Raw genomic sequence first — 20290 nt, 5'->3', positions numbered from 1 at the left:
TAGCAAATTCTAATCCCTGCCACTGTACCTCCTATCAATCATGTTTTGGTTGGAGTACCACTGTAATTCGGTAGGATGAACTGGTGGGTCTTTACTGATGTAAAGAGTTTATTCCACCAGAATATTGGAGGCTTCTCTAGTTGAGCGATTTTATATATTCTTCAGAGGATGTGGGCATTCCTGGCTCGGCCAGAATTCATTGCCCAGAGGGCAGTTGAGAGTCCAGAATCACATGTATATCAAAATAGGTAAGGATGGCACTTCCCTTCCCAAAAGGGTATAGGTGAATCCAATGTTTTTTTCTTGACAATCGACAACGACTTCTGATTTCAGATTTTTACTAAATTCAAATTCTACCATCTGCCATAGTAGGATTTGACCCAATTACCTGAGTCTCTGGTTTAATTGCTTAGTGATAATACCACTAGGTCATCACCATGATAGAGATTCGAGGAATAGGGAAAGAGAACACTTAAATGCGTGGCTCCAGGGATGGTGCAGGAGGGAGGGATTCCGGTTTTTGGGTCTCTGGTTTAATTGCTTAGTGATAATACCACTAGGTCATCACCTACCCTACATGAAAAAATACATCCCCAAATCTAAAATTCTATTATCTAATTTCAGAAAACAGATGTGTCATTGCTGAATTACAGCCTACTACTGATTCTAATCGCTTCTTACAGCCTTACATTTTTTTCAAATCACTGAAAATCCCAGCTTGCAAATGTAAAAAACTTATTGAGAGCTTCAGGCAATTGAAATTAGGTGAAAATAAATAACATTTCCTCAAATATGAATTAATTTTATATTTGGCTAAAATTAAAACTACTTTTTAACTGGACTACATTGCTAAGATTTCTACAAAATAAACCAAAACTCTCAAGTTCACAGTAAATTACAAATCTTGAACAACAATCACAAAAGGCACGTTTACTAAGTGAAACTTCCTTACCTGCCTGTACTCTTCCAAGTCTGTTTTATTTCCAACCAAAACTATTGGGATATCATATGTGTGTCGAACATGATAGATGAGTTCCTTGAACTCTGCAGCTTCCTGGAATGATCGGCGATCGGTGATGGAATAACAGATTATAAAACCCTCTCCCCCTCGCATGTATTGGTCCCTCATGGCTGTGAATTCTGCCTGAAGTCAATAATCAAAAACACAAAAGAAAAACACTGATAGCAACTCAGCCTTATAACACAGAGACTGAATACTTAACTGCTGTCAAAAAAAAACAAAGAACTGTGGCTGCTAGTGATCAGAAAGAAACAAATAAATTGCTGGAGAATCTCAGCAGGTCTGGCAGCATCTGTGGAGAGAAAGCAGAGTTAATGTTGCAGGTCCAGTGTCAATGGACTCACCATCTGCTGAGTTTCCCCATTAATTTCTGTTTGTTTGCGAGTTAACTGCAGTCTTCGGATCCTCCTGCACAATGTAAGATATAAACTATCTCATGGACATTCAAGAGCCAAAAGACTATCATTTTGCTCATGTTATATCGAGAAAACTGGATTAGCTCTTCTAGAACAGGGCCATACAGATCATGATGATTCCAGATTGATTCCTTTTTTACATTGGGTTAAATGAAGTCAATTAGTTTGTGGTAAATGAGCCATAATTATTTGTAAAAGTTTTAGACTAATGAAGGGCAAAATACAAATATCATTCACAATCATGAATGCAATCTCGTGACCTACATGAAATTGTGTATAAACCACTGGATTCACTGACATTTGGCAGACAAGCCTCAAAATTATACACTGCTATTTGGTGGTCTTGTTTGTTTTGATAAGTGCTGATTAAAAATCCATACATTGCAGTTAATGTATCTGAAAATTGAAGCCCCTGGTTTATTTTGTATAAGGTAATCAGGTATAAATTTCACCCAATCTGATGACACCATGTAGAATTGGTGGAATAAGGAAGATCTCCTCATAGACTAAGGAACAAAGTTTATCTTGTTAATGTAATATGTCCCCCATTGCAATCAAGAAATAAACAGTATCTTGTTTAGGTTAAAGGTTCTTCTTATGAAGTCTCAGTTGGACGCAACAAACTCTCCCAACCACAGCCTGGCAGAGGTTAGCATTTTACTAGCATTGCAATCAAGAGCACAGCTGGAATTGTAGAGTATAAAAAGTTGTAAGGACAATAATTGACAAAATGAATGAAAACAAAAGGCCAAAAACCTGACTCTGATTACTTTTCTTTAAACAACATGCGTATGCTCTTTCCAAATTAGTTCCAATTACCTTTAACCTTTATGGCACTGTGAATGAGGAAACACTGTGAACTTTGATAATTTGCATTGCACAAAAATAAAGAAATAAAATTTGAATGAGATTCCTATGTCAAATTTGTAAAGTCTCCAGTATTGGATTAGATTAAACTTTCCTTTCAACTACTGATTTTCATCCAATGCTAGCATTTCATGCACAGTTCCTGTCAGGAGTAAATATTAGGTTTAGGGATGTAGTGATTGCAATGAGATTAACCAAATGGACCGCATAGAATATGAGTTCCCTGATTGGGGCTGTTAACCTGGTCCAATTAGGGAGTCCTGGCAGACAGACGAGTAACAGGAGTGTCAGACATCCTGTCAACTCTGAGAGCTGGCTCTGAGGGAGCTGGATCAATGTCAAGGACTTCCCACGTGCACATAAAGAGTGACTTGCTGACAGGATACCGATCTCTGTGGAATTATTTCAGGGAACATACTAGAACAGTAAATCACAGTTTTATTCAAATAAATGATGTAAATAAGATTAAAAAGAAACAAAACAAGGGAGACATTCAACTTTAAATTTCTTAAAATATAGTTGTGAATAGAGTAGGAAAGGATACCAAAAGGAAGGGGAAAAGAACAACTGACCCAGGTCTTGATGTGGTACAAAGCTAATAATAACATTGGAACTTTAGAACAGCGAAGAATTGCAATGGTTTACTGTGCAATACCTCTGCTTCTAATTCCTTTTCAATTATGAACAGTTGAAAACTTCAATTATGGTGTTGGTAAAATTAACATCTTTGAGTCATAGAGGCATAGAGATGTGCAGCAGGGAAACAGACCCTTTAGTCCAACTCAGCCATGTCGACCAGATATCCTAAGTTAATCCAGTCCCATTTGTCAGCCCTTGGCCCATATCCCTCTAAACCCTTCCTATTCATGTACCCATCCAGATAATGTTGCAACCAGCTTCTACCACTTTCTTTGGCAGCTCGTTCCATACATGCATCAACATTTGCATGAAAAGTTTGCCCTTTAGGTCCCTTTTGAATCTTTCCCCTCTCACCCTAAACCTATGCCCTCTTGTTCTGGACTCCAGCAATGCAGGGAAAAGATCTTGTCTATTCATCCTATCTATGCCCTTATGATTTTATAAGCCGCAATAAGGTCACGTCTCAGACTCCAATGTTCCAGGGAAAACAGCCCCAGCCTATTCAGCCTCCCAACTGTAGCTCAAACCCTCCACCTCAGCAACATCCTTGAAATTCTTTTCTGAACCCTTACACATTTCACAACATCCTCTGTATTGCAGGGAGACCAGAATTGCATGCAATACTCCAAAAATGGCCAAACCAATGCCTTGTATAGCTGCAACATGACATCCCAATTCTTATACTCAATGCACTGACCAATAAAGGAAAGCATACCAAATGCCTTCTTCACTATACTATCTACCCGAGACATCACTTTCATGGAATGATGTACCTGCACTCCAAGGTCTCTTTGTGCAGCAACATTTCCCAGGACCCTACCATTAAGTCCTGCTCTGATTTGCCTTTCTAAATTTCAGCACCTCAAAATATCCAAATTAAACTCCATCTGCCACCCCTCAGCCCATTGGCCCATCTGATCATGATCCCGTTGTACTCTGAGGTAATCTTCGTCATTGTCCACTACACCTCCAATTTTAGTGTCATCTGCAAACTTACTAACTTTACCTCCTAGGTTCACATCCAAATCATCTGTATAAATGATGAAAAGCTATGGACCCAGCACCGATCCTTGTGGCACACCACTGGTCACAGGCCTCTAGCCTGAAAGACAACCATCCACCACTACCTTCTAATTTCTCCCTTTGAGCCAGTTCTTTATCCAAATGGCTAGTTCTCCCTGTATTCCATGTGATCTAACCTTGTTAACCAGTCAACCATGAGGAACCTTTTCAAACCCCTTTCTGAAGTCCATAAAGATCACTTGTTGAATAATGTGTAACTGGGTTTGTAACAGCATACCAACTTCATGAACCAACGCCTTCACAGGCCTTCAAAAGTTAATTTTATAATTTTAGAATGTCAAATGAGCTCATGATGTTCAAAAATTTTATCCATTTTTGAAAAACATTTTTAAAAATCTCAATGTCCATTTTGCACAGTGATAAGTTTATTTCAATATCTGAAGATTTTAAATTAAATAAGTAGACTGCTGTGCGTGAATGCTTCAAATTAGTTGATTAGATTTAGATTATATTGTCACATGGACTCAAATACAGAAGTACAGGAGTACAGTGAAAAGTGTACAATGTTGCCACACATGGTGCCATCTTAGGTAAGAGAACGAGAGTTAATAAGTTAAGCATTTTCTTCATAGAATAAGTAGAAAAATAAAGAATTAAGCTAATGGTTTACATTAAAGTCTTTCATAGTTCAAAGTAGGAAAACAAAGGAATGAGTTAAAAGTTCAACAGTCTTTGATGAATCCTCCATTTATTTCCTCTCTGGGAGACCTCAGCTGCTATGAGCTGCCGAGAGACCAGGCTGAGACCTGCTACAGTGCTAGGAAGGGGAAAACACAAAAAAGGGGGAATAAAAGAGAAAAAAATTGGAAAAGAAAGAGAAGGAAATGAGAAATAAACTGGAGCAGCAGAGGAGCTTCAGATGGATTGTCTTACTCCACCGCCATCTTGATTATCTCTCTGTACGCTGACATCACTGCTTCTGTAATTTCAGGTTGCCCTTGATTTGGCGCCAGGTTTAAATTGTCATTTCAGAAAAAGGCAAACCATAGCCCAAAGACCTTTCGATCCTAACAGGCAAATTTGTTTGCAGTGAACATGATGAACCCTGCTTCACTGCTAACTGCAACATCCAGTCATTGAATTTTCATTTGTAAGTAATTTTCAAAAAGTAAATATCTAACATGAAAATTAGTATACATTATCAAGCTTACTTTGAAAATCTGAATATAATTATTTATGTATATAATTATGCTGGAGAATTGTTCACAATGATTTAATGACTCAAAATTGAAGCTAAGTTAAAAAAAACTAAAAATAATTCAGAAATTCAGAAGTTGTAAAGACAGGCCATGATCTCATCATGAAGCAAATGTCTCTCTGCCACGTCCACTTTGGTGTTTTCATTAAAATTGCAGCCCTGTAAATGTAACCAGCCATAAACTCCTCTCAGGCCTACTTTAATTCATTCGCCACTATCATTTCATTAAGATTCCAGTTTTTTGGGGACTGGGGATCTTCCAAGCTCTTTGGGGATCTGTCACAGGTATTCAGACCAAAGTCACCCTTATCATAATATTGTATAAAATACATGTTTAACTTGAAAGTTTAACTTCGTTTCTCTCCACAAAAAGCTGTCAGAATTGCTGAGTAATTCCAGCACACTTACATTCATTTCCAATTTTAAAATTCAAATTTTCAGCATTTTGCTTTTACTTCATCACTATCTCTGTTGGGTCAATCTTGAACTCCAGCACTAAAATGTAATTAATCAGTGGAATATGATCATCACGGGTAAGGCCATCATTTGTAGCCCATCTCTAATTGCTCAAAAAGATCATGGTAAGTATCTCGAAGTTCAAGGATTTTGACCCAGTGATAGTGAATGAATGTTGATATAGGTCCAAGTAAGAATGGTGCCTGACTTGGACAATACTTGTAAGAGGTGGTGTTACTGCGCATCTGCTATCTATTCCTCCTAGCTGGTCAAGCTTTGTGGGTTTGGAAGGTGCTGTCAAAGGAAGCTTGGTGAGTTGCTGCCATGCATTTTGTCGATGTGTATATTGCAATCACAGTGCTTCATTGGTGGAGGGAGCAAATGGCATGTTATTCATGGGGGTTGCTTTGCCTTGATGTGATTTGTTGAAACTACATTCACTCAAGCAAGTGGGGACTATTCCATCCCATTAACAAGAAGGCAACAGATTAGTGGTATTGTTACTGGACTGTTAATCCTGGAAATGTTCTGGTGACCTGGGTTTGAATCCCTCCATGAGAGATGGTAGAATTTGAATTCAAGAAATATCTGGAATTAAGAGTTTAATGATGACCATGAATCCATTGTCGACTGTTGGGAAAAACCCATCTGTTTCACGAATGTTCTTTAAGCAAGGAAGCTGCCATCCTCATCTGGTCTGATCTACATGTGAGTCCAGACCCACAGCAATGTGGTTGATTTTTAACAGCCCTCTGGGCAATTAGGAATGGACAATAAATGCCACCCTAGCCAGTAATGCTGTCATCCATGAATGAATAAAAAAAAACTCCTGACTTGTAGTTCATGAATAGACAATAGACTTTGAGGAAACAGGAGGTTAGTTACTCAGCACAAGCTTTGTAGCCTCTGACCTGCTTTTGTAGTCACAGCATTTATATGGCTAGTCCAGTCAAGTTTCTGGTCATGCTTAGTTTAGCAGTTTAATCTTTCAGATTAATTTGCAGATGGATAACAGTTGCTTGGCTTCCATAGCTCTGGATAACAGAGTTACATTCTTTATTATACTTCATTGTCAGTTCATTTATCTGAATCTTTATTACTAATATTTTGACAATGAAATAGTTCAACATATTATTTGGAACAACCCTCTTTATTCTGGATAAACATGTTTAGGTGAATTTAGAAAATAAGAGATCAGGAACAACTTTCTGCTGTTTATAGTAATTGTGTGAGCAGCGGGTGGGGAATACACAAATTGACTTTGAGGAGACAGCAAGAGACCTGTGTACTTATTGGGGTCAGATCTCATTATCATGCAGTCAGTGAGGTTTTAGCTTGAGTTGTGCTCCCAATAGGTATTGATTTTGAAGTGGGGAACATGGCTGCTTTTCAAAGACATGTAACACAAGTTTAAAAAAGGAGAAAGAAGGAACAGAGTGGAGCTGCCAATGGCATATATTCTGTATTGACAGCATTAAGTACATAAGCTTCAAATCCCAGAAACCACTTCCTCAAGCTTCATCCAGATTTACTCAACAACAGGTTCTGATCCCTGTTGTATCATTCCAAAGGGGTGTTCATTTAACATTTATATTCCAATATTTCTTTAGGTCTTAGTCACGTGGAAGGAAGTTGCGCCCTTGTGAAAAATAATTAAATTTACAAAATCTTTCAGGTTGTCTTTCTCACTCTTGAAAACTCTTCTGATCTTCCTTCTGAAGTAGCTGCAAAACTAAACCTCAATCCTTGAGGAGAACCTGCTTGTCTTTGAAGCTGTTAACTTTGATTGTGAATTGTTATTTCTTCACTAAAATGAAACCTATTAATGGTTTATATGAGGGAGCTAAACCTGATATCTCCAGGTTTGTGAACAACACAAAACTGAGTGAGAGGATAAACTATGAGGAGGATGCAAAGATGCTTCAATGTGAATTAGACAATTTGAGCGAGTGGGCAATGTGGATAAATGTGGGGTTATCCACTTTGGTAGTAAAAATAGGAAGACAGATTATTTTCTGAAGGGCGATAGATTGGGGATGGAGGAAGTGCAACGAGACCCAATTGTTCTTGTACACCAGTCTTGTACCTGCATGAAAGTAAGCATGCAGGTACAGCAGGCAGTGAAGAAGGCAAAATTATGTTGGCCTTTATAATATGAAAATTTGAGTATAGAAACAAGGATTTCTTGGTGCAATTGTACAGGGCCATATCGAGACTACATTTGGAACATTTTTGAGCAGTTTTAGTCTTCTCATCCATGGAAGAATGTTCTGACTATGCAGGGAATGCAACAAAAGTTTACCAGACTAATTCCTGAGATGGCAGGACCAATGTATGAGGAAGGCTAGATCAGTTAGAACTATATTCACTGACATTTAGAACCTTGAGGGGGATCTCGGAGAAACCTAGAAAATTCTAACAGGACTAGACAGTAACCTTCGCAATAGCCAGGGAGTCCAGAACCAGTGGTCACAGTCTAAGGCTATGGGGTAGGCCATTTAAGACTTAGACAAGGATAAATTTCTTCACCACAAAGTGGGGTCCTGTGGAATTCTCTGCCACACTAAGTGGATGAGGCCAAAACATTGAATGTTTTCAAGAAGGAGTTCGATATAGTTTGTAGAGCTAAAGGGTTCAAAGGGATTAAGCAGAAACAGGGGACTGAGTAGCTTGTATGATCAGCTATGAGCATATTGAATGGTGGAGCAGGCGTAAAGGGCTGAATAGCATAATACTTACATTTTGAGTTTCTTGGTTTCCAAGATTGTCAATCTCATTCCCATCTCCTGCAGCTTTCAGAATATATTAGAAAATCCATCATAGATTCTCTTTCAATGAACATGTGGAATAGATTCTTTGAAAACATTAATCGGCAATTCAATCTGAGGTCATGAAAGCACTCAAACCATGAAGGGCACTACATAAATACAAGCTATTTTTTAACTCTAAGTTTACTTTGACCTTGATTCCCAAAATTCAAGCTGTGCATTCTATTCATCTGTCAACTCACTTTTTCAACTTCATTGTCTGTGACATTTTGACGTTGTGACATTGCCTGCCTCCAGCCATATTTTACTTCAAATGTAATTGAAACTTAGCACTTGGGTGAAGAATGGAATGCCAACATCAATTCTATTGTAAACAATTCATCCAAAGTTTCACTGCAATGGTTCATCGCAATGGCTATGTTGGAGGAAGTAGGCCGCAGCAGTAAGCTGATTTACCACTTGTTCCCATGCTCCCAGGTCACAGTCTGGTCATTGTGGACTCAATAGCATCACATTGTAAAAGCCTGCACATGCCATGGATGAGAGAATTGCTTTTCAATATCTCTTTTCTTATTTCTCTGATTAATACTCTGACTCCAAAGCCATTAACATTGAAATTATCATCCTGCTTTTTTAAATTGCTCCTTGGCTTCACTGTACTTTCCATTTGCATCATCATTTATTACATGTGAGCAAATACATGGCAGATACAGTTATATTGTGGATATTTGTGAATTATCCTCTTTGGGAGCAAAAATAGCAAGGCAGGCTATTATTTGATTGGCTGTAAATTGACTGAGAGAGATGTTCATGAGACCTGGATGTCCTTGTGCACCAGTCACAGAAAGTAAGCATTTAGGTGCAGCAGCAGGGAAAGAGGTCAAACTGTATGTTGGCATTCATAGTGAGAGTATTCGTGTACAGGATCAGGGATGTCTTGTTGCACAGTTGTAAAGATTTTAACACAAATAACAATGATTTCAATGTGTTTCCTCACACCATCATTTTACAGGTATTCAATTCCAGATTAATTTACCTCTATTTCAACTCTTCAATATTTATACTTAATCAACTTCTCTTCATTCTAGTTTTTTGGACGACAGACACCATTTTATGATTCCACTTGAAGTTTGCTCAGTATGAACTTTTAACAGTTCTGATGATTTAAATTTTGTCAGTTTTAATAATGTGAACATTTCTATCCAACAATGCTTTAAAACTTCACAAACTAAAACATTGACGATAGTGACCTGTTTTCCCTGAACTACATTCTTCTGCTAGGACATAGTTAAAATTAGCTTCTGAACTCAATAAAAACTGAAAGAACTACAGATGCTGTTAAGTCAGAAACAAAAACAGAAGTTCTTGGAAAGGCTCAGGTGACCATTCCTCAAAGGGATTGTATGGCCACGGTAAAGAGAAAATGGCAGGAGCCTTCAAACAGGAAATTCCAAAACAGGTGTAAAACGTCAGAGGAATCATGGATATACAGAGACTGGACCAGGGGAAAAAATATTGAGTCAAGCTGGGAAGAAATGAGTTCTGTGGGGCAAGGGCAGGCTGAAACAATTGGTCTGCCCTGACAGTCCTGTTTGTGGATTTTCGGAAGGAGGTAGAAGTGAGCTCTGTTGGGCTGGGGGACTATCAGCTTGGAGGCAGTTGGGGGGAGGGTTGAGTGGGGAGGGCGATCATCAGATGAAATGTGGTCAGTGACTGTAGTTGATACAATGGCCATGGTGGGGTCATAGTCCAGGGCAGGATAGGAGGAATTATTTGAGAGCTGCGCTCAGTATCTGCAATGTAGAGGTCAATATGCTAGACTACAACAGCACTACCCTTATCGGCAGGCTTAATAATAAAGGCAGGGTCAGATTTCAGCACACGGAGTGCAGACACTTTGAAGGGGGATAGATTGGATTGGGTGATTGACGCTTTACGCCAGTTTTGGAATTTCCAGTTTGTAGGCTCCAGTCGCCTCCTCTTTACCATAGATGATACAATCCCTTTACACATCTATCCCCCACCAGGACGGTCTCAGGGCTCTCTACTCCATCCTGGAGTAAAAGTTTGAACCATCCCCACTCACCACCACCCTCCTCTGTCTGGCCGAGTTCGTCCTCCCTCTGAACAACTTCTCCTAGAACTCCTCTTGCTTTGGTCAGGTCAGAACCATGGGTACCTGCAGGATCCCCAGTTATGCCTGCCTCTTTGTGGGCTACATGGACCATTCCTTGTTCTAGTCCTATTCTGACCCTCACCCACAACTCTTTCTCCGATATATCGATAATATCATCAGTGCTGCTTCCTTCTCTCATCCGGAATTGGAAAAGTTCATCGGTTTTGCTTCAAATTTCCACCCCGCCCTCACTTTCACCTGGTCTATCTCTGACACTTCCTTGACATTTCTGTTTCTGTTTCTGGGGATACACTGGCCATTAATATCCACTACAAACCCACTGACTTCCACAGTTACCTGGACTATATATTCTCACACCCTGTTCCATTCTCCCAGTTTCTGCGCCACTGTCGCATATGTTCCAATGATGTAAACTTCAATAAGGGTGCCTTCAAAATGTCCATCTTCTTCCTCAACCAATGATTCCCCAGCACCGCTGTTGACAGAGCCCTCAACTGCATCTGACCGATCTCCCACACTTCAGCCCTCACCCCTCTCTTCCTTTCCACAACAGCAATAGGGTTGCCCTAGTCCTTACCTACATCCCACCAACCTCCACATCCGAGAAATCACCAGCCGCCATTTCTGCCACCTCCAGTGAGACACCACCACCAGTCACATAGTCCCCTCCCCTATCTTGCCCACCTTCCGCAGGGACCATTCCGTCCTGAACACCATAGTCCACTCTTCCTTCACTCGTAATTCCTCCCTCAAAAGCCCCATTTCACTTTCCCTTGCAACCACGAAAGGTGTAACACTTGCCCATTTATCTTCTCCCTCTTCAGTATCCAAGGGCCTAAACATACCTTCCAAGTGAAGCAGCACTTTTCATGCAACTCACACAATCTAATCTACTGCATTCACTGCTCACAATGTGGTCTCCTCTACATCGGGGAAACGAAGTGTAGACTGGGTGACCACTTCACAGAACACCCATGTTCTGCCCATAAAAAAAAGACCCTGAGCCTCTAGTTGCCTGCCACTTTAACACACCACTCTGTTCCCTGGCCAACACCTTGACTCAGGAAATTCCATTCCAAGTGATCTGGTTTGCTGCAGTACTCCAGCGAAGTTCAGTGCAAGTTCAGTGCAAGCTGGAAAAACAACACCTCATTTTCCACCCTTCAGTTCTCCAGATTCAATGTCGAGTTCAATAATTTTAGTGCCTGAACTCCCTCATGTCCTAGCCTCCCAACCCCACACACCAGGCCTTTTTATCCTAGTCTGCCATTACACACTACCTACTGTTAGTCACTAACAGTCAGAACTAACAGCCATTCACCCTCCCAGCCAGATGATTATTGACTCTGTTGCCTGTCCAACTGTTGGCTCTCTTTGAGCTATTGTTTATTCCTTACCCTTACTCCTTACCCTCTCCACCCACCCTATTTTCTGCATGTAAACGAATATTTTCTGAGTTACTTTCAGTTCTGAGGATGGGTTACCGGACCTGAAACATTAACTCTGATTTCTCTTCACAGAAGTTGCCAGACTTGCTAAGCTTTTCCAGTAACTTCTGTTTTTTCTTTTAAACTCAACTCTTGATTCTTCTAAATTTTTGAACCTTCTGTTCTGAAGTCATAATGAAGCCAGTGGTCATGATTTATTTTTTCTATCTGTCAGAAACTCAACAACATAGACATTGACACCAAAGGAAATCCTGCCAAGCACTTTACCAAATTTCCAAGCTTTCTCAGAATTGATGTACTTTCTCAACCATTTTCTAGCCTGCCTTCTAGCAGATACTGGGAATCTGAAACAACTACAGAGAACGCTGGAGAAACTCAGCAGGTCTGGAAGCAACAGCAGAGAGAAGAATACTAATGTTTTAAGTCTGGTTATGGCACTTCTTCAGAACTGTTCTGAGTTTCTCCAGCATACTTTAAACTTGTTTCACCTTTACAGAACTGATACACATCTATCTGCCCTATATTTTGAAAACCTAATCACGATATGTAATATATAATACACTTTTCATTACAATACCTATCCTTGACAACAGTCCCATAATGACTAAGCTTTTAATCACAGAATCCCACACTGACCCTCTGAATAGTAACCCACCTAGGCACATTCCCCCTCCCTTATTACTCACATTTACCCTGTCTAATGCACCTAACCTACACATCCCTGAGCACTATGGGAAATTTAGCATGGCCAATTCACCTAAAGTGCAAATCTTTGGATTGTGGGAGGAAACCAGAGCACCCAGAGGAAACCCACAAGGACACGGGGAGAATGTGCAAACTCCACGCAATCACCCGAGGCTGGAATCAAACCCGGGTCCTTGGCACTGTGAGCCATTGTGCCAACCACATGTTTGATGTATCATAGTTATGTATTCTCTGAAACTGAAATGCTTCATATATGGCAGTTAAAATCAGTAATGAGAATTTTGGATGTAGTGAACAGATGCCCCAGATTTTCCCAGCCCACAATTCAGGCACAAACTAACCAGATCACTTGGAATGGAATTTCCAGAGTTTCACTATACCCAAGTCTTTTTCAGCAGTCTATCAAACTCTCCAACTGAAAATATCCCTGACCAAAAGAATTAGTCGTACCCCCAACTTACAAATACAAGGACCAAATGAGGGTTCCTTCATATTGTGATCAAATTTTCTTGCACCTCAGGGATCAATGATATAGTTCTGGTGTTTAATTGAAACTTTTTAATTATTTTACAAAATATAACTTTAGGAGAATCTGCTTTGTATTTGTGTTTTTCAAAAGGCAAACTGTCGCAGAGAGGAATTTTCTCAGATCCAGAGTTAAAACATAATTGAACGCCCTTGCCAATAGCAGATATGGTGACAGGTATTCGCTTAGATCAGAGGGTGGTCAGTTGGAACCCCAACACCTTACCACTACCACTTCAATTAAGTCCTGTAAGAGATTGCCACTAAAAATAAGCATGTGGTTGCTGTTATGACTGGGTGAAAAGACTGAATTGGCTCCCCTCTTTTCAATGTCAGCATTTGGCTGCAACAAAGATCTATTTTTATCATGCACTTATTACATTTCAATTAACTTAAAGTTTAATGGCTCAGGAATGAAAGAGCTAACTACAAGCTTTCTTGAATGAAAGAAAGGGGAATTTTATAGTTTCCCAACCCAGAGGAAAGTAATGTGACATCAAACACATAAAACACAGGTCTGAAGTTTTTAAAGGGAAGAACATTACATACAGAAATTAAGATCAAAGTTTGCATTTTTAGAAGTTCTTAAATTTCTTGATGTGTTTGATTTAACTTGATACCACAACTGTTTCATCAATGAGTTGACTCCTCCGCACAGCAAAATTTATACATATCTTGATATCTTTAAGTTCTTGGTGAAGGGGCATTTCTCTGATTTATTTTGCACATTGTCTTCTGAGAGAAAAACAGGAAGAGGCAGAGTTTAAGTCTGCCCGTTCTGATGTCAGGAATCCATAACCTTCTCTCTCTTTCTCCCCAAAAGTATTTGCCTGAACTATAGTATCTTTGTTTACTCCCAAACCTGGCTTCATTGTCTTTTCTAATTTCATAGAATCATAGAATCCCTACAAAGCAGGCCATTTGGCCCACTGAGTTCACACTGCCCCTCTGAAGAGCATCTCAATCAGACCCACCCTCTACCCTTTCCCTGTAACTCTGCATTTCCTGTGGCTAATGTATCTACCCTGCACATCCCTGGACACTATGGGCAATTTAGCATGGCCAATCCACCCAACCTGCACATCGTTGGATAATTTGTTGGTGACTTACATCCAATATGCAAAATTTCTAGAAATGAACAAGAGATATAGATTTGAATGACTGGTTTCATGCTAATTGTAGCTCAGTCTGTGTTTTGTTTATTGATGCTTTCATGAACTAACTCATTTTGCAGTCAGTTGGTAATCACAGCCATCCTAAGTCACTATTTATCCTTTGACAAAAAACAAGTCATTATCCATGAAAGATGATAGAAGTTAAAAATTGAAAGCATATTTTTAACATAATCATATCATTTGCACATTGACGTTCTAGCTGTTTTTTGGCCATATGGATCTGAAATGTTGTCTAAATCATGAATTTTCAATATTATATTTTCTTTCCCCCCATCAATCTACCATAGTCTAAAGATTTTTTTTCCACCTTAACTCTAATTCATGGCATCATGTGGCAAATTAATGTCCACTTAAAAGCTTCATCACACCACAGTTCAGATAATACAATGGCTCAGCATGAGGGGAGCACACTAAGTGAATCCTACTTCCAGACTCCTGCTTTATTCAAAAGTACTCAGTATCTGATTGAGGGATTCAAAGGGGGCCCAGCAAAGAGCTAAACTTGCTCTTAATGTGAAACCCCCTCTGAGGTTCAACACCTCATGACCTCCATCTCCCCATCCAGTGACAATCTTTGTCCTCAGGTGTGTACAATTCCAACTGCTGCCACCACATTCCGGATGGCACTGCTGGCAAATACATTTGCTGGCAAATAATTGGCTGGTCTTTTTAGGCCAGTGGCATGCTATTGGGTCATTGATTCCAGGGATGGCCTTTTCTAAAAGAAGCAGTTCTCATGTCAGCTCTTTAGCTGGTGGCCAAGATCACTCTTTTGTTCCACTAGATACTAACCACAGCAGTGTGCAGCTGTCAGAGAGAAAAAAGTAACAGCATCATATGTATATTAAATACAAACAGTTTTAGCCTGAAGAAGGGCCTGTGCCCGAAACGTCGAATCTCCTGTTCCCTGGATGCTGCCTGACCTGCTGTGCTGTTCCAGCAATAAAGTTTTGACTTTCTTATCCTCTTTTAGGATATGGCAGAACGCTTGCTCCTGTGTCTTCTACTCTGTGTTTATAGGATGTTTCTGATTCACTAAATTTGAAATCAATGCTATTCATCTTTAAAGCATAACTTTCATATTTCTGTTTGCAAATTGATGAAATGAAAATTTGTGCCAGAGTACCAGCTTAAGGCAACTGTGCTTGCACAATTAAGTTTGGTGCTCCTGGGCTGTGTGGAGGGGACCAGCTCCTGAATGCTTTTAATTGACCCTCTGGAATGTGCATAAATAACTCCACAGAGGCATGTATCCTGTCACCCTTTATTTACACCTGGAGAGTCCTTGACACTGATCCAGCTCCCTCAGAGCCAGCTCTCAGAGTGAACAGGATCTTTGACATGGTAAAAACAAGGACTGCAGATGATGGAAACCAGATTCTAGAATAGAGTGGTGCTGGAAAAACACAGCAGGTCAGGCAGCATCCAGGGAGCAGGAAAATCGACATTTCGGGCATCAGGAATACCAGCATCCTGGCAAAACCTGTGTAATGGAAGACTATGTGATAACAAAACCTGGTGTGGGGTAGGGGGCTAGGACATGGAGGAGTTCAGGTCCTAAAATTATTGAACCTGATATGGGGTTCAGAGGGCTGTAGGGTCTCCAACGGAAAATGAAGCGTTGTTCTTCCAGCTTGTCTGATCTTAGCTGGAGCACTGCAGCAAGCCTGAGACAGGGATGTTGGCCAGGAAACAGGGTGGAGTATTAAAGTGCCAGGCAAGTGGAAGCTCAGGATCTTTTTTATGTGCAAAAACGTAGATGTTCTGTGAAGTAGTCACCCAGACTGTGCTTTGTTTCCCCAGTGTAGAGGAGACCACATTGTGAACAGTGAATGCAGTCGACTGGGTTGTAAAAAATATAGGTAAAGTGCTTCTTCACCTGGAATGATGAATAATTGTTTTTCAGACTGGAGGAAATGTAAAAATGTAGAATCCCAAGGTTCAGTGTTAAGTCTCTTATACTTTCTAATATATATTAATGAACTAGGCCTTGGAGTAGAAGTCCAATCTTAATATTTTTAAATGACATGTAAACTGTAGTCAGCATTCACTGCCCAACTTGAGGATGGAAAGGCCAGCTGACAGTTGACTAGCAGCAAGACCACTGGCACAGATAAAATCCTGACCAAAATATAGCAGAGAATCACACTCAGCTCAAGTCTACGATCTTATCTCCCTCATTTGAAAAAGGATAGATAGTATGCCAGGAGATCTTCAATACACCGAAATTGTGATCATCTTCGAGAAAGTAGAGAAGACAGGTTGTGGTAACTCCAGGGGAATCTCTTTGCTGTCCACCACAGGAAAGGTCATTGCAAAGGTCCTGGTGGAGTAAGATGCTTGTCCAATGGCAAGGATAGCCAAGACGATTCGAAACCAAGGTCCATAGCACGGATATGGACAAACACAAATAGACACGCTATGGCCATTAATTTCTCCAACCTAGGAGCCAACAGTTCTGCTTCCTTGTGGGTTGGTATCAAAATGGAGGGAATACACCATGCTAGTCAGTCTTGTAAGATTAGCAAAGACTCAATACAGCTGCAACAGCAGGCTGCATGCTTCGCGAAAGGCCAGTCAAATTCTCCCTCATGCAGTTTTCCAATCTCTTCCTGTATGTTCAGCTAATTTATTAATTACACCATTACTTAGAGTCACAGAGACATAGAGTCATACAGCACGGAAACAGACCTTCAGTCCAACTAGTTCATGCCAACCATAATCCCAAACTAAACTAGTCCCATATCCCTCCAAACATTTCTTATTCATGTGGTTATCTGAACATCTTTTAAATGCTATAACTGTACCTGCATACACCACTTCCTCTGGAAGTTCATTTCACACATTCTGTGTAAAAACATTGCCCCTTGTGACTTTTTCAAAATCTTTCTCCCCTCACCTTAAAAATACGTCCCCTCATCTTGAAGTCCCCCAAGTTAGAGAATAGATACCACTCATTCAACCTATCTATATTCCTCATGCTGGAGATCTGAAATAAAAAAAACAAATAGCAGGTTTGGCAGCAGCTGTGGAGAGGGCAGCAAAGTTAATGCTTCACGTCTGAAATGATTCTCCACTGGAACTGGTGATTATCTCAATGGGCAATGAAAGATCCCAAATGGTTTAATTCATGACTTGCAAAATGCTGTTAAATGAGGAGAGATAGGTTTGTGGGACAGAGAGTGTTGGCCTGCTCTAAGAGATTTCGCTGGCAATACAGAGTAATGGAATAGTCTTGGTTTTAAAAAATGGGTTAGAGTACGTCTAAAAGCTTCAGGTTGAGATGATATGGCTGCTCTCAGAAAGCAGGGGAATTAGCTGGAATCTGGTGGGTCCTGATTTAGTCTGAGCCGGGGGAATAACAGATGCTCCTGTTTTGTTAGTAGACCTATTTGATATACTTGTGAGAGTGTTCATGAGACTCTGAACATTCTCAATTATTGGTTGCAAGATTTGCATTGCTCTCACGTACTCTGAGTTGGGGTGTAGGGGCCAGGGTGCAATGGGGCTGGGGGAGTTGGGATAGGGAGGAATAAAGTGTGAATAGCCAATAAAATTGCAAGAGGAGAATGAAAGCCTGTTAACCCAGCACAGAAACAAAATGCCTAAAAACAACATTTCTAGCATAAACTGGAAAAATATAAAGAGTCTCTTAATTGAAATAACTTTAATATGAGCAAAGGAAGAGTGATTAAAAATAATTCTGAAATCAAGCCGACAGATTGGTGCAAATCCATTATGCTGAGCATAAGAAGATAGTACATATGTGGAGCAGATTACTAGCATTTATCATAGAATAGAAAGCTTAATGCATTTCCAAGAGGAATTAGGTCTTCTCAACAAATCTGATTCAGGGTTATTAAAACTGCAAAACTGAACAGAAATGGGCTAGCTGGACCAAAATTGTATTTATGTAAGAAAATAGTAAACTCTTCAGGCAAAGAACAGAGAACTAATTTAACAAGAGCACAACTTTGTATGTAACTTTATGTTTCATCATACTACTGAAAGATTGAACATGTTTTTTGCAGCAACTTCTCTAGGTATAACAATATTGTGACTAAATGTGAACATTCTGACAATATTGTGGAGGCTGACATAGGGTTTTTCCACTTCTTATGAGATATGATTTCATCGTATCGCTGCTTAACCCCCTGTGCTGGGGTTTCCCATTCCACAGCTTTTCAGGCCACCAGAATACTTCATATCGAGGCCACATTCAAACATATTCATACTGATATTCTTTTCTCTCGTTTTCTTTTAAAGACAAAATTTAAAAATAACCAAAAAACTCCTGACTTCTCAATTAATTAAAAGGTTTCAAATTTGAAGAAGACAATTATGCATAATCCAAAAGGTGAGAGGCTTACTTACCCTATCCTGGAAAAATATTTAAATTTCTGGAAAGGCATCAACTTCAGTGGGTTTGTGTCTGCATCGTTATTTTGGTATGATGAAATTAATGAGGTTTAACGTTGCAACACTTCCGAAGTGTCACGTAAAATGTGCAACAATTAATGCAGATAGGTATGGAATTCTAGCAGCCCTTTAGGGACAGGTGGGAAACTTAAAAACTGGCAGAATAGGATGGAAAAGAACCCTGTCTTTCTATCACTGTGCCATTTTTCAGCAAGGACAAGTTGAGACATGGACCACCCAGAGTGCATGTGAGCCACTTGCCTTGCTAATTAAAGACCTATTCCTTCCTCTGCTACATTTTTTCAGTGGCTGGGGAGACAACCAGATTTGCCTTCCAGTGGATTTAAGAGAGGGTGAGCTTTTGGGGCAACCTTTGTCCAACCAGGTGATCTCCTCTCACTGGCAACCCAACACCTCAACTATGTCCTTCAGGACTGGCCCCAACCACCCAGACCCCAGACTTACTCAATGGAGAGATCACATGGTTATTGATGCATCCTCATTTTCCAGCAGAAGCATCAGTAATGACTATTACTGGTTGAGGCAATTGAGCTTCCAATCCGAGGATTGGCCCAACAAAATGTGAGAGCAGTCACTGTCCTTATTAGCTCTGGATCTCCAGCCCACCAAAGTAGGATTCTTCCATTCCCGTCCACCTATCTCCCAAATTCTAATCCCAATAATGGGAGCCCTGGCATCTTGGCTGAATCTTCCCTTCAACACGGGCGGCACGGTGGCACAGTGGTTAGCACTGCTGCCTCACAGCGCCAGAGACCCGGGTTCAATTCCCGACTCAGGCGACTGACTGTGTGGAGTTTGCACGTTCTCCCCGTGTCTGCGTGGGTTTCCTCCGGGTGCTCCGGTTTCCTCCCACAGTCCAAAGATGTGCAGGTCAGGTGAATTGGCCATGCTAAATTGTCCGTAGTGTTAGGTAATAAGGGGTAAATGTAGGGGTATGGGTGGGTTGCGCTTCGGCGGGTCGGTGTGGACTTGTTGGGCCGAAGGGCCTGTTTCCACACTGTAAGTAATCTAATCTAAGTAATCTAATCTAAGTAATCTAATCTAATCTAATCTAATCTACAATTATCTGGAGAAATTGTCAACACCTTCCAAAATGGAATATTAAGATACTCTGTTATCATACAGAAATGTAAAAAAAAAGAGGATGGTCATCTTGAGAGAGATGCTTCACAAGTGGGGGGACTGTAAACATCTGCCATATACTTTGATAAATCAAATTTCAATGTAATCAGACATAAGAATGTCAGATCTGGGAGCAGAAAGATGCAATTCAATCCTTTGAGCCTGGTCCAGCATATGATATGATCATGATGGATGTCATCCTGGCCTCAACTCTACTTTCCTGTCTACAACCTATAGCCCTTAACCTCAGTACTAATTAAAAATCTTTCTCCTCCTTAAACGTATGCAGT

The 20290-nt window shown here is 40.3% G+C and overlaps 1 protein-coding gene across 2 annotated transcripts in view; it reads right to left on the bottom strand.

Moving 5' to 3' along the window:
• rit1 (Ras-like without CAAX 1) overlaps positions 1–20290 on the bottom strand; it is a 301555-nt gene that overhangs the window by 137897 nt on the left and 143368 nt on the right. For both annotated transcript variants that reach the window (XM_043701395.1, XM_043701404.1), the window contains one exon: positions 953–1144. In XM_043701395.1, coding sequence (XP_043557330.1) covers positions 953–1144 — 192 coding nt within the window. The remainder of the gene's footprint in view (positions 1–952; positions 1145–20290) is intronic.

This window comes from Chiloscyllium plagiosum, chromosome 1 (genome assembly GCF_004010195.1).
Source record: "Chiloscyllium plagiosum isolate BGI_BamShark_2017 chromosome 1, ASM401019v2, whole genome shotgun sequence".
NCBI classification, from domain to species: Eukaryota; Metazoa; Chordata; class Chondrichthyes; order Orectolobiformes; family Hemiscylliidae; genus Chiloscyllium; species Chiloscyllium plagiosum.
The sequence above is the reverse complement of the archived record's forward strand: the minus strand, read 5'-3'. Positions and strand labels throughout refer to the sequence as shown.